This window comes from Rhea pennata, chromosome 2 (assembly GCF_028389875.1).
Source record: "Rhea pennata isolate bPtePen1 chromosome 2, bPtePen1.pri, whole genome shotgun sequence".
In the NCBI taxonomy this organism is placed as follows: domain Eukaryota; kingdom Metazoa; phylum Chordata; class Aves; order Rheiformes; family Rheidae; genus Rhea; species Rhea pennata.
Window position 1 is genome coordinate 49,536,831 of NC_084664.1, and position 15,873 is coordinate 49,552,703.

Consider the following 15,873-nt stretch of genomic DNA (forward strand, 5'->3'; position numbering starts at 1 on the left):
ATATGACGAGTGCAACCATCTCCCACATCTTTCCTTCCCCTCTGCTAGAATAGAGAGGCTGCGCATTGGACGATGCTGGGTGGGTGGGTGGGTGGGTCAAAGTGAAGGTATGGTGGGGGCAGGTGGGAGCAGAATGGGCACAAGATTAGTATCACATTAAAATTAGTATCTTCAATAGTATCAAAATTTAAGGCATTTCATACTGTTATGGAATGACATTCATTCAGAACTGCAATACTGCCATGATATTAAGATACTGTTCATCACTACTTTATATATCACATCTCTTTTAGCTTCCATTTCACTTTCTTATATCCACATACTCATAAATAGACGATATTCCTCCTCTCACATTCTGTTCCGTATCTTGCCACCATCCTCCGCACCTTGCCTTACTCCCAGATGTCCCAGAGTGATTAAATCACTGTCAGAGTGATTACATTTGCATTCTACTTTCTCATCCAAGTACAACTAAAAGTTTCATCTTTTTGAAGTTCTTGAAGTATTCTACCATGTATTAGGCATGAGCTGAATAAAACCTTGGTAGATTGATAATTTGGTTCCTATTATTTTCTAGTAGAGATGAACAAACTTGGCTCACCTCATTTCAAAGCCACTTGAACTTTGTGCGTCAAAAGCTTGATTAGATCATTAGTAGGTTCATCTCCCAGTTAAAACAGTTAAAAGGGCGAGGGGGGGAAGACACAAATACAAGATTTAAGAAACAAAAACCTATTTGTGATGGCTCTGCTTTTCAGGAAGATTATTAGGCTTTCCCCATAGTTTAGTCTCATATTGCAGCATCCTATTTCACTAAAAGAAGATTCATTTTCTTGAAATGTATGACTGGGAGAAAATTTAGACTCAAACAGAATTAAAATTATTAACTCCAAATATTTAGTAGTTTGCAGTTCTGCTCTCCAATCAGTTCTTTTGTTTCTTCTTTCAATCCTTTTGTAAGAAAAATAGTATTTTTGCTAGGACTTTTCAAAAGTGACTAATGATTTGGGATGCCAAATCAAAGAAACTTTCTGTAGGCCTGATATTTGTGAGCAAGTAATGAGTACTTTCAGAACATTAGATTTCCTTTAGAATCTCTGCAAATAAATATGGAATGACCCTAGTCATTTTAGAAAAGTTTACCCACTATGTAGACGGAAATACTAAAAACATATGAGGAGTTATCACTTAACATGATTACAGGAAAGTATGTCTTTCCTGTACACAGGTGTACACAGATGTACATAATAGTATGCTAATGAGATTGTATATAGTTATGCAAAATTACATACGAAGCTTGCAAGAAGGGAAAAGGATCTTGTTGAGACCTGCAGCAGCCAAAATGTAACATGGGAGTAGGCATCTTAATATTTTTGCTCCTCTAAATTTCAACATCAATTCCCACAAAGCTCTCAGCTTCATTTAAAGGAAAAGCAAGTTGAAAGAAATATCAGGAGCAGGTGATACATGAGTTGAGAGAAGAATCAAAAACATATGAGTAGAGGTGGAAGTGTAGAATACAGAGATAGGGGGCAAAGAATCCTAATAACTATAATTGTGAAGGAACAAGGATATGATATAGAGACTAGAAGAGTCTATAAAATCATTCATTATTAAATAACATCACCTTCAAGATGTAATACATATTCCATCTTGGAATTCCAATTACATGAACAAATTGCATGAGCATCTCTCTCTGATGTCATCAGAGCTCCTCAGTGGAGCAACAGTCCACTCAGGCAATCCTGAGGGCATATTATTTCTTAAGTCTTTCAATGACAGCCATAATTTGCTTTTCTGTAATAAGAATTTTCCTAATCAAACGAAAAGAAATATTACTACATTAGCAGAGTTGGGACCATACATATCTTACTGATATATATGGGGCACAAATTGCCATCTTATGGTTATGGACTTTGAAAATAGATGTTGTGTGCCATTTCATGAATATTGTAAATACACAAACTGCACTAAGGGTTTAAAACGATAAAGGAGGGCTCTGATCATATCTTTATAAACAATGATTCCATTTATGTGAACTTCTGATTTATCACATATGCTAAAATTACTTTTTACCATATTTAAGTAGCAGTAGTACTTGGAAGAAAAGTAATATCCTGTGTTAACCTGCTCTTTTCCATGGAAATTGTTCTATTTTAAAAGATTAACCTGTTTTAATTTCTAACTGTAATCTGTTCTGCATGGACTTTTACTCTAATGAGAGGAAGCAACACACCGCCAGTCACTGCAGGGTCTCAGGGCTGACTAAATGCTCATTCCCCAGGAAGGCCTCCCGAGCTTTTCAGCGGCACTGGGCCTGGGCTCCCCCAAGAAATCCTGCTCTTACAGCTCGGGAGACGCACAGTGGGGAAGAGCTGGGCCCCAGGGCACAGGCGGACACCCGGCAGGAAATGCCTCTGCCTCCTGCGTGAAAAGCCACAAAGGAAGCATTCAGTCAGAATGAGGAAAAGGTATTCTACCTTGATTATTTCATTTTATTTAGTGACAACATGGGACCAGTAGTAAACTAGACTTATAAATCATGTAGATTTGTTTAAACCATTATTTAGTCTTATGCAACCCAATGTTTTAGTATATGCACTTCCTACCACCTATACACAGCAGATTTTGCACACACATTGTTTTGCACTGGTAGGGCCACCAGATTTTTATTTCAATTATCTTCTTCTGGTGCAACTCTAATACGCAGTAAGTCTATTCATTACAATTACCATGGGTTTACAGTACAATTAAGATCAGAATTTCATCTGGAAGGTGCAATATCATGCACTTTGGAAAAGAGGACATACCGTTTTTGCCTATATACTGGTGTCATGCCCTACAACAGCTCTCTCACAACTGAGAATACCAGCATATCTGCTAAAATGAATTTTAAGTCACTGGAGCTATATGATACCAGAAAATAATGTTCATCTGTTGATCCATTTCTGAATGATCACTACATACATCTCAAAAGGTATCTTTTTATTGATATTAATAGATTTAGGCAATCATGCGCTTTTGACAAGACTGAGAAGTATGTCAAAACCTTTGCTCTGAAAATGCTCCCTAAAAGGTCTGAAGAAGCAAGCTGTATAATCAGAGTAGAATTGCTATGCACATTATGAGATATTCTTATGCTGCATCATATGAACTCATCAAGTAGGCATTATATTCCAGAGAAAGCACCTGCTGTATGAAATTTAGGACAGTTATTCACAGCCCATAGAACATGCATCACCACAAATTGCATTTGTTATAAATTTATAATGATGTTCATACAAAAACATTACATTTTAATAGTTTAAATAAATGCCGGCACTGGGCACTTCCATAAATGTTTAACTAGTACAGTTTTCATAATTTAAAACGCGGAGGTTTCATCACTGAAGATGCTGGATTGAATCACTGTCTGAACTTGGGCAAGGGGGACAAGGAAGTCTACTGTAGAAATCTACTGAAAGCCTAACCTCAATGCACACAAATGCTATTTTTAAACATAAAAAAATAGTGGCACCGAAGATTAATGAAGAGGATGTGTCAAGCCCTTTGACTCTGACTGGTCCAAAACTAGATGATTTGGAAGACAAAGAAAGGATCGCTTCTTGGTAGAGAATCTACTTCTCACATTAGATCTCTTCCTAGTACATAGTAGTTAAGATTTTTGCTTACACACTGAAATGTAATGAACTATTTCACCCTTAGCAAATCTGTCATGGAGGAGACCAAGCTTAAGAGAATATACATAATTAAAAAGAGAGTATCTGTTGCAATACAAGTTTGTAAAAAGCCACAGAGAATCTGGCTTCTATGTTCATCTACATCTTATCTTCAACTTGTGCAATAAAGATCTTTCAAAGCTTTTTTAGCTTCTGGTGATAGCCTCACACAAAGACTGTATTAAAAACTAAGGAAAAACTTTGAAATACTGCTGTGACCATAAAAATTTAAATTTGGGGTAAAAAAAAAAAGAAAAGAAAAAACCTGTATTATCAGTCAGGAGCAAGTAGTTAAATTCCCATTCTTGCTTGCACACAACTGAGCACTGCCAAAGGAGCTGTGTTATGCAGGATTATGATGGTTTCTTATGTATCAAATTATTTCTGACTTGTGAGTGCCAATTTCAGGCAATTCCCTGAGCTTATTTTGAAAACACGGAACAAGCTCAGTTGTTCTCTTCTTCTTACTATGTTTGTATTCAGTTTACCACAATGGGGTCCTGGTTTACGGGCACTCATGCAATTCAGTTATAGTAACAATGAAAGCAGTAACTAAGAGCTCAGGCACTCCCATTAATGCTGCAGATTTAGGAAATATATGTAACCTGGTATTAAGATTTAAGCTGAGAAAATATTTTTGATAACTTAGTCCTATCTTACTGGATTTGGTAGGATCCTCTCAAGTAAAACATTGCATGACATTTACTACTCCTTACCTGAGGACCATAAAATATTTTTCAAATATTGAGGCCTCACCGCAGCTTATGAGGTTAGGTAAGTAATATTAAAACACAAAGCTACTATGATAAAGCAGCAAGCAAAAGTAGGAGCATCTAGCTGCATGTTAGAAGGAAGATGTGAGCATCAAACACATGTGAAGGAAAAATGAAGGGAAGATTCTGCCTGGACTTTTTGGCTGATAGATAAGTGACTTAATTTCACCCTCTCCTGCAACATGGTTGAGGGTGGGGGACTTCTGTCCACGATTTGCTAGCAAGTCATGTGTTTGTCTATGTGATAGAAATACCAGACAAAGCGCAGAGTGCTCTGCGATCTGGTATCAACTGCAGGGCTTCTGGACCTGCATCAAAAGTGACAAGACCAGAGAAGATAAAAATTCCAAGGACTGCACTTGTGACTGAGGCTTATCCACAGGTACTTGTTCTGTTTAATTCATAAGACAGAAGGTACTGGAGAGCTGGAACGTAAATATACAGCCTTAAAATATTAGAACGCTGTGCTTAAGAATTTTGTCCAGCTGAAAGAATGATATTGGAACATTCAAATAGCTAAATAAAGAGAAAGACTAATCACAAATAGAAAAGGCTTATTAAAATTTTTTTTCAGTGTTCTAACCAAGGGTATGAATCTAAATACTAAAATATTATTTCCTCTCCTCCAGTAAAAACCATAGGACTCAAGCGTCAAAGGAAAAAGTCAAGAGTAGTGCTAATACATTGTACATATCCTCAGCATCTAGAAAACACTCCACAAGCTACATAAGAATAAATTATCCTGAATTCAGCCCTTCACATGCTAAATAAACCTTGCACACAGCTCATACGCCTCTAAGATAATATCTAACCATTTCGAATGAAAAATGTAAAGCCTTATCAACAATATCCAATGAAAATCTGTGTCCTGAATTTCAATACACAGAATGTAATTAGTCAAGTTCAGATTAACCTTGCATACTTTTGCCATGGGGTTCTGAACAAATTAGCTACAGCATCATAAGGATAACATTTTCATGCAGTACTTTAGAAAAGTGTCTTCTGAATGGTTATGTTATTCTTAATATCAAGTAAATATTTTAAAAGCAAAATTAATCCATATTTTAAAGAATTCATACTGCTTGTAGAATGTCTGTGAACAAATTAAATTTTGATTATTCAAAAATCAAACTTTTTTTCATTAATGAGATATTTTCTTCCTGATTGCTATTGATAATGCTTTACTTTAGTAAGTTTAAAATATTTTTTTCTCAAGGCTTTAACTATCAAAGTATAATATTTAGTTTCCATGAGAATTTGGTAGAGCCCATATACTATTATACTCTGAGCACAAAGTTTTAAATATAGCTTAAACTAGTTTTGCTTTTTTGTTTTAACCCTGAATTACTCAGGTAAGTTGATCAATTCTGGCTCAATATTTTTTTCAGAAAGTACAGCAAAGGGTCTGCATCGTAAGAGAGAATGAGAGAATTAGGTCCACCAAATGCTACATTTGTTTAAATTATATCATAGTAGTTCTACTTAAATTACTGTTTAATTGTTGTTTAAACTGTATTACAGCAGCTGTCATTAGCTGCATTAATCTTCTGACTAATTTAAACCAGCTTTTTCTAACTCCTTGGAATTCAGTGTATTGCTTCCCGACGGAAGGAAGCCAAATGGCGCAGACCAGCAGTTCTCCTTCGCAAATGCCAGTTTGATTCTTTATATTAATCAGAAGCATTGCAACCACTTTTTAAAGGATGTAATTAAAATGTACTTCAGCCAGAACATCGGTAAAATTCAAAAAAACCTCTATACTTAAGAACTTACTTTGTGCCTCTGTTAAAACCCAGAAGTGAAGGGGAAGGGAAAAGGAAAAAAAGCACCTCTCTTCCCCCGCCCCTGCCCCATTTCAGGGTGCCCCTTTAGGAAGGGATTATTCCCACTACAGTTTTCCGCGGGGCTGGCAGAAGAGGAGTATCTCCTGCTATTACACAGCCTGGAAATGTGATGGCTTAAGGTTGCCAAGCAACAGCACGGTGCGAAAGGCCTCCGTATCTGTGATCTCCGGAGACTCTCTCAAATTTCATTAAAACCTGCCCGTACCTATTACACAAAGGCCTGCGTGGCGTTTATAAGCAGCGGGAGATTCTCGGCACAGTGGTGAAGGAATAAAGGAAAGAAGTGGCATTATACTTTTAATGTATTTGCCTTCAGAGTATTTTGAGAAACCCAGCCTGTTTATGACATGCATAAGGTATTGCTGCATTGATTAGATTTTTCTTCTTGGAAGAGTAATTTGTTGTTTATATCTGATAAAATGCTTCATCCTACCAAAAGATGTTTTATTACAGACTGAAGCCAACAAAAGATGGTCTTTAAAAAAGGGATGCAGGCTTGGTAACAGCTTGAAAATAAAAGACATGTTAACGAAGGATAGAAATTGTTTGTATCTTTCCAAGTTTTGAAAGATGTATAACTTAAGGAAAACATTAGCAACAGGTGCATTTATAATAACTATAACTATACAGGTCAGCAACCCCACAAGTGAATGTTGTATGCACAATCTAACAGATCTCTGTCATAAAATTATTCCGTCTAGCAATGGAATATAATGGACTGATTTAGTAACAGATTACTTTAGTAATGGAGTAAATTAATTAAAGGCATACTTAAAAGACTCAGAGTAGAAAAAAGATCCATAAGGATTTTTTCTCTTACTAGCTGAGACCATCAGAGAGAACAGTACTTTAATGGCAGGAGATAAGCCAACAGGTCCCACTTGGCTTTATAAAACTTCTAGAATTGCTGCTGGGAATTGCTGCAAAAGCACCTCCTTGTGGCGCTGAATATTCAGAGCTGAAGCTCTAAAAGCAACACTACCTGAAAAATCACCATGTGATTTTTGCAAATAAATGTTTTCTCTTCTTTTGAGGCAAGCTCTGTATAGTCTAACTTGTAGCAATTTACTGGGTAGCAAACCTCTGGTAAATAGTTTGACTTACAGAGGGATTGCAAAATTGTTCTAAATCAAACATTTATGCTACTCAGACTGTAAATGTCTTCAAGCTCCAAGTCCGCTTTCAATATGCACACTCAGTAGCTAACATAATGTGGACCTGGTCTGGGCTCTGGAACTACTACAGTCAATATATATATATATATATGTATATAATTTTTTAAATATACAAATACATAGATGTCAATTCATAAGATGTGAACTCAGCAAATCTCTGTATAAAACTCAGGATGATATTGTCACTAATCTACATCAGAGAAATATTCACAGAAGCATGCTATGAATGAGATTTTAAACACAGTGACCACTGGTTTCCAGGCTTTGGTTCATTGGAAACAGACAGCAAATCTGCTTGCCAGTACACAAAGATGGCATTTTTGTTGCCCAGGCTGGCAGGGAGAGTGAAATATTGCTTCACAGTCCTACGATGAAATCAATGAAAGTTAGGGACTTCGCCATAGCTCAAGTACTGCCACTGTAACATTAGCATCTTAGCACACAGCCTAATACAGTCTGGGAAATCCTTACAGGGATTACACAGGTATTAAAAGTCTACACATCTTTCTAAATGTCTTAATCACTCAGCGTAAAGGATGAAAAAATCAAAATGAGGTTCTGGAAAGAACATCAAAAGAAAAAAGTGTGACTTATGTAGAATTCAGATATACTTTCTGACAAGTGTTTTCTAAGAGCCATGGAACAAGGGTCTAATTTTTTTTCCCCTCCAGTCTAGCCTATATCTTTATTTCTGATTTAACAAAGTACTGAGTATAGAATACAACAAAATTATAGTGCAAAAATCAGTGTAAAGAAAGGTATGAGGAGGAGTTTATACTGCCCTGTAGTCAATTTGCTGGTCAGAATTGGTAATAAGAAATAAGCGCTTAAAAACAAACAAAAAAATCCTTCAACTTTGTCCAAAAAAAAATCAACTATTTGGGTACTGGAGATAAAACTTAATTAATGAATAAGTAATTATTCATTAGGGCTAAAGGCGCACTGGAGACATATGGAGCACATGGATAAAGTGCTAACTGGTCATAACCCTATGCCTTTTCCTTATTTTCAGAAAGACATGATAATAGAAGCAGCTATAGAATAGACACCCTGAATTCTTTCTTTATATTCCTGTCTTATAAAAGCCATAGCTGTAGCTGACACATTGAAGTTCCATAGATTAGAAATAGGTTATATTCAAGTACTGATCAGCAAGAATGGAAATTGGTGAACTTAGTGATCCCTCTATTCCAACTTTTTCATATTTGAGCATCATTTTAGGTTTGCTCTAGGCTTCAAAATTCACCATGAACAGCTGATGTAGGCTGAATCCTTCTTAAATAGATACGATTATATTTCAGTGTCTTTTGCCATTACTACAATTTTGACAAGATAATCATCTCCTGTGAACAGGACTTTTTCAGGTTCACAGAAATAACGCAAGATTTATTATATAATCTGTCAAATTATCTATAAACCCTGCTTTCAAAAGAAATCCCATGATCTCATTAAAATAATTACAGAAAATCTTTGCCTGATATAATAAATAGAAACTACTAGAATTACTGGTATACAGAAAGAAAGATCACGAAGCACAGGAACTCGCAAGATTCAAAAGATGATAGTACAGCTTTGTCCTCCTAGGATAATCAACAGAAATTTCCTTGTTAAATAGTCTGTACCCTAGGACAACTTTGGAATAACAATCGTCAAAAAAGAGGGAAAGGAAAGCAGTCAGAAGCTATGCAGAAATGGAATGATCTAAAAAGGTATTACAGCCTCCCTTTCACTTTCCTTTCTTCGTACTTCGCTACCTCTTTATTCTTATTATTTTTGTGGAAAAGTAAAAACAATTCTACCCCGCACAACAATTGCACAGAAAAGAAGCATAAGTACAAGCAAGAAGCAATACAAAGTTGCTTAAAATTTTTGTTGGAATTCTTTTCTCAAGAAAACTATGGGAAAATAAAGACTATGAGAAACCTGAGATGTCAAGAATAAGAGAAAACATGAATTTTAAACATCATTGGGTCCTATCAATTTTAATTTTATAAATTCATGCTTCTTCTAGTGAAAGGCAGGACAGATCAAAACTAGGAAGAATAGTATTGTGTTTGCTCGCTTGTAATGTAAATCCAGTGGGTGGAAGAAGAGACAGAACAGCTCTGGAGGCTTTACAATAGGGTTGCTCCCTTTTAACTCCCTAAGTAGGGTGACTCCTGCATTGATTATGGCGTTACTCTAATAGCCAGCACTGTACTTGCAAAATTCATGCCTCTTCTGCTGACACTGGAGAAGTTATTCTTTTTTAATTGAGTACTCTCTTTCTTGCAGAGTACAGTAAAGGATGAAGTAATCAATCAATGCATGCTGGCAAAGCTTCTTTTCAATGTGTGCTGGCAAAGCTTCTTTTCAAGAGAGTTCAAGATAAAAAGCATAGCATTATCTAAAAGAATGTTATAGATACAGAAAGTTTTCTAGCTAATCTACTTCAGAGAAAGCATGCGGTAATCATGCCACCATGACAAAGCACGACAGAATTGAAACTCCTAGATGTCAATAACTTGTCATCACACCTACTGATCGACCATCTCTGTTACAACCACTCTACCGTAGTTACTACCACTTAGAAAGAGAGTCAACAGTCTATGTACAAGTCTATTTAAAGTATGAAACTGCATTTTCTTTACCATGAGATCAAGCACTATGTTTCCTAGATGCTACATAATTGCTACAAGGTTAGCTCTTTTGGAAGGCATTCAAAAAATTGTTCCAGTAATCCATAAAGCCAAAGTACTAAACAAATACAAAAAATAATCTGAGCCATTTAAATGATTGAATGGTTAACTTAACTACGAGTATTCAATATGGTCAATAATACTCTAAGAGGATTTAAATATAGAAAAGTGTCTTTTCCAGAGAAATTAAACTGAAATTTAAAGACATGAAGTTTTACTTCACGTTTTGTTTTCAGATTTTTTTTTATATATATATTCTCTTTACTTTAAAGGGACAAAATTATCAATAAAAATTATCCAAAGACATAAAAACCTGCACAGACTTTTAAAACATTTAAAAGCTGACTCACCAGTCTCTTTATAATTCTCAACAAAAGCTTCAGTTGTCTTGTATCTTTTTTGGACTTCAGCACTTCAGCAAAACTGTCCATGTTTTCTGGAGACATGCTCTCTTGACTGTTCCCTCCGTACAACTGAACCAGCAAAGATAAGCACTGTGATGCATTCTGGAATATTTCAATATCCTCACTGGGAAGCTAAAAATGAACAAACAAAAAAACAAATTCAAATTTCATAAAATTCCATATCCCTGGGGATTGAGAAGAGTATTAACATTTGCACCATGGCAGGAAGGAAGGACTTCTAGCTGTTTGACTAATAATTCCATTAAGCTGACCTGAATAAAATGTTTAAAATATAATTAAAATATATCTGCTCTTAAGCAGCAGCACATGAATGCCTCCACTACCCTTATATCAAATAGCGTATCTATAGTGACATCATAAAAACACTGAAAATATTGCTTCCAACTTGGTTGTTTTAGGAGAGTAAGTTTTGCTTTAAATAGAAGTATTAAGATCAGAAAGCATCATTGTGGTAATGATGTCTAATCTTCTCCATAATGCACATTATAAAACTTCATTTCATTATTTCTAAATCAAGTCTATGGCTTCTGGTTGAAGTAGAGAACAGGTTATCTAGCTTTTAATGGGTTATAGCCTAGTCACATTAAGAGGTGCATTTCCCAGATTTTAAATATTTTTTGGAGCTCTTTTCTGAATGCTTTTCTATGGTTCATCAATGAGTGGGCATCAGAACATGTTCTAGTAATGGGATGGAGGAAACTCTCCTGGGAAGTAAAATTATAGAAGATTTGGGAACATGGCTAACGATCATCTTCACATGAGCTTCTGGCAGTATGACATAACTATCTAAATGACTTATATCATTCTTGAAAGTAGAAACTGGAAATTACAAGTAGAGAAACTGTATAATGCTTGTATTTGACACCGTTGGAACTAAAACAGAAACAGAGTTCTGGTGAACATGAAGTTCAAGAAAGACACTGAAAAAAATCGTAGAGGTTTCTTGGGAACAGGCAAAAGGATGATAAATACTGGAAAACCTATCTAACAGTGAAAGACTAAAGGAATTCAGTCTATATAACTTATGAAGGGGAAGGTTAAAGAGTGCTTGGTCATACCCTTTGGGCTCCATCTGAGAAACAGAATGTTGATGACAGGTTAATTACTCTACCTGAAAAAGGACTGGCAAGAGACAATGGCTCAAAACTTTAGATAAAGCAATCCAGATTAGAAGGAAGATGTACTTTGATTTCCTTTTTTCTATCTTTCTTTAATAAGGGCAATTAACCACTGGAACAACTTCTGTAAAATTGAGACACATTCTCTATCACAGGCAATTTATACATCACAATCAGAGTTTTTTTCCTACAACAAAAAATCTTTGCTGTAATGAGGAATTAATTTAGAAAAGTCCTATATCTTGTGTTATATATTAGACTAAGTGTTTAAAATAGCTTTTCTGGCCTTGTAATCTATGGACTGAACACAGTATACCAGTGGCGGTCTTACCAATCAATTATGGCAGAGTAAAAATATCACTTCTCTCTTATTCACTTATTTAATTCAAAGAATACATTTTAATCATAAGTAAGGTAGATAAAGTACGGTTAACAGACTGTCCTTACTGATAATAATAACAAAAAAAGCAATTTATATAATCTCTTCTTATAGCACTACAAAATAATAAATCTGTCTATATGTCTCACACATGCACAGTCATTTCAATGACAATCATTCATTTAATCTGAAGTATGAACTTCCCAAGATTTTTAATTCTAAGGAAAAACTATACTGTTATTTTAAAGTAATTTTGGAACATATCATCAGACATATACTCCTCAAATATCCAAGCAGTGATTCCCTAGAAATCTGCATGTAGATAAGATCCAGTTTCCCATCAGATTCATAAAACAGACTGAACTGAGATACAAGCTCTGAATACATAGCCTTAAGACATATCACATTTTATTTCATCTAATGCTATGTAAATGAGAGAACTATAGCAGCTATTTCTTCTTTCGTGCTTTAACTACATGTTTTTTCTTCATTCCAATCCAAAAGCCACATAACTTGATTGTTTTTTGCATTAGGAAGACTGTTGCCTGAAGGTCGAGGGAGGTGATCCTGCCCCTCTACTCAGCCCTGGGGAGGCCTCATCTCGAGTACTGTGTCCAGTTCTGGGCTCCCCACTACAAGAGAGACATGGAGCTACTGGAGAGAGTCCAGTGTAGAACTGCAAAGATGATCAGAGGGCTGGAGCATCTGCCCTGTGAGGAACGGCTGCGAGAGCTGGGCCTCTTCAGCCTGGGGAAGAGAAGGCTGAGGGGGGATCTTATCAATGTGTACAAGTACCTGAAGGGAGGGTGTCAAGGGGATGGGGACAAACTCTTTTCAGTTGCCCCATGTGACAGGACAAGAGGCAATGGGCAGAAATTGAAACACAGGAAGTTCCGCCTGAACATGAGGAGGAATTTCTTCCCTGTGAGAGTGACAGAGCACTGGAGCAGGTTGCCCAGAGAGGTTGTGGAGTCTCCTTCTCTGGAGATCTTCAAGGCCTGCCTGGATGCAACCCTGTCTAACGTGTTCTAGGTGACCCTGCTTGAGAAGGGGGGTTGGACTAGATGATCTCCAGAGGTCCCTTCCAACCATACCAATTCTATGATTCTATGAAAATCCAGAATTATCTAATAACTTATTCAACAAAAATGGCAAGGCTAAAAAGGAGGAAAAACTACAGATAGTAACAACTTTATAGCTCAGCCTATTTATATCTTCAAACTTTACCAAGAATTCCACTGATCTCACTGGAGGCTTTGACCTAACTTGCATTTCCTGCACTGAAAAAGAAAGCTATTAAAGGAAGGAAAAAATAAACTGCTTACATTCTCTCTTATGCTTTTTAAAGGTATCATTGTAACTTAAGATTTTGCTACCAGATCAGTGTACACAGTCGTATCAACTGCTCCCTAAAAAACGTCACAGTATAAAAAACGTCACAGTATATCCAACTATGGTCAATTTTGAAATGTTGTTAGCTTGGTAATTCACACACAAAAAAAAAAAAAAAAAAAAAAAAAGAGAGAAGAACGAAAGAAAGAAAGAAATTGAGTGTTGATTTGGACAGATATTTCTTCTCTCTAGTACTGAATAAGAGGCTAGTTTCCTGGTCTCCAAAAGCAAGAGCACAAAACCCCATAAATAATTAATAAAAATAACCACAGTAGTCATACTTAAAAGAAAATAGAGATTGTTCCTAAGGTGCTTTTCTGAGATGCTCACTGAACATCAAACTGAGGAGAGGAAAGGTTCTGGCTGGTCTTTGCAGAGGACTCTCTATACAACAGTCACGTATAAATAGGTGAAGCACAGTAACCTTTGCAGTTCTTCCAGAGACCGCACCACTTTCAATGAAGTGAATAAGGAAGTTCAGCCTGCTACAGTCATTCCCAAGGAATCCAAACAGCAGGCTGTCACCACAAAGTTGTCTTCAGCAGTTTCAGTCAGTGAGACATGGCTTTACTTATTTTCTCCCAGCATTCGCTTCCTCAACAGAGAAGAAAGCAGCAGGATGCATTTGAACTCACACTTCCCGCATGCTGCTCCCTTCACTATCCTGCTCCTTCAGTACTGGAAAAGCAAGTAGCAGCCACGGTCAGATTGTCCTGCTATCTCCTCTCCACGGAGATCACAGTCTGACCCCAGAAAGTCTCACTGGTAGGGCCTGCTTTCCTACCTCATGCAACCTAATCAGGCCACATTCCTGCCATTTTACCAGTGTTGCTGTTGTTCTTTTTGCCAATGAGAGGCAAGAGAAAGGAAGCTCCTGAATCTCTTCCTCCGTTGTGTCTTGTCCTCAGATACCCTCACCCTTTATGGGATAGTTGTCAGGGTCCATCCTCCAAGCTTAATCACTAGTATCACTCCAGGGCTCACAGACCTCGTCAATCATGGCATCAACCTATTCAATCACAAATGTCAACAGATTCCTTCAACTTCTGTTGTATTTGAGGCTCTTCTGCTCCTCTAGTCCATCACAGTCCCTTTGAGCTCCTGTGTCATCCAGAGTTTGAGGAGTGAATTGCTGTTATCTTGGAAAATGATAGGGTAAAAAGGTAACAGCATAGGTTTTGGAAGAAGAAAGAAAAGAAGATGGGAGAAAGAAAGATATGATTTACTCTGTAGGGGATGGGAATCATTGGGCTGCAGTCTAACCCATCAATAGTTAAGTTGGAAGAGGAAACCTCAACAAAAGATATCCCCATATGAGTATGTCTGTATCTGCATTTTTCTCTGCAAATCTAACCATCATGCTGTATTCACTAGTGACAGATAGTAATTTAGATGGGCCCATGTTGCTGCCCTGAAATTTAACATTAGCTGACAGTCTGAGTACTTTCCTCAATGGTAATAAAGAATAGGGAGTATGAAGAAAAATGTTGGTGTAAACAAAAGCAATGACTGAAAGTATAATAAATATCTATAAAGATAGAAAAACAAGAAATGAAAACCAGACTTTCAAGGAAATGCTTTCTCATTTCTAATAAGAACAGAAAAGCTAGAATCATGTTGCTAGACCAAAAAAAAAAAAAAAAAAAAAAAAAAAAAAAAAAAAAAAAGTGGCCAGGTGTAATAATGTTCCAATTATTTTTCTAACATAACAATTACATTTGATATGAAGAATTATCTTTCAAGTCTTTAAAATGTATGTATAGTTTTGCAAGACAGCATCTTTTTCAGTTTTTGTTCTTTCAGTGGAAGAGAAATTAGAAAACGTGAAAAACTAGAGTTCTGACTCCCCAGAAAAGATTTGCCCCCTAATATTTCATAATTACCTAAAACAGATCTAGTTGGCTTACATTTCCTTTTGCTTTATCAGTCTTAGAGAGAATTATGAACTCAGCCCTTCAACAAGGTAGAAGTTCTCCATGCAGTTGTTAATGTTCTAGGCAGCTGTCCATTTATGTTTCTAGATATAGCTCAAAATGAAAAAAGGCCAACAACTTAAAATAATATACTGAAGAGCTACAGCTATAGTTTTTGCCATTCTATAACTCAAAACTCTAGATTTATTTTTCACTTAGAATTTGTAAAATAATGTCTCAAGGCAAGGTTTTTGTGCAATTAAGACTGTCTCACTTTTCACTTATTTTTTATGGCCAAGTTATAATCTCCTGTAAACAAGCTCCTAAAGCAAAATTCTATTTGTCTTTAATTCTTTTAATTCTTTGTGGTACTTGTTCTATGTATTTGAAGGTTAATGTGGTGTGAAACAGGAAGTTTATTGTTATTACACATATATATTTTTGTAGTCGGTTGTCA

At 36.2% G+C, this 15,873-nt stretch overlaps 1 protein-coding gene across 1 annotated transcript in view; it reads right to left on the reverse strand.

The window, feature by feature from the left end:
- The window catches only part of ULK4 (unc-51 like kinase 4), a 233,585-nt gene that overhangs the window by 43,609 nt on the left and 174,103 nt on the right, over positions 1-15,873 (reverse strand). The window contains exon 34 of the mRNA XM_062569461.1: positions 10,540-10,725. Coding sequence (XP_062425445.1) covers positions 10,540-10,725 — 186 coding nt within the window. The remainder of the gene's footprint in view (positions 1-10,539; positions 10,726-15,873) is intronic.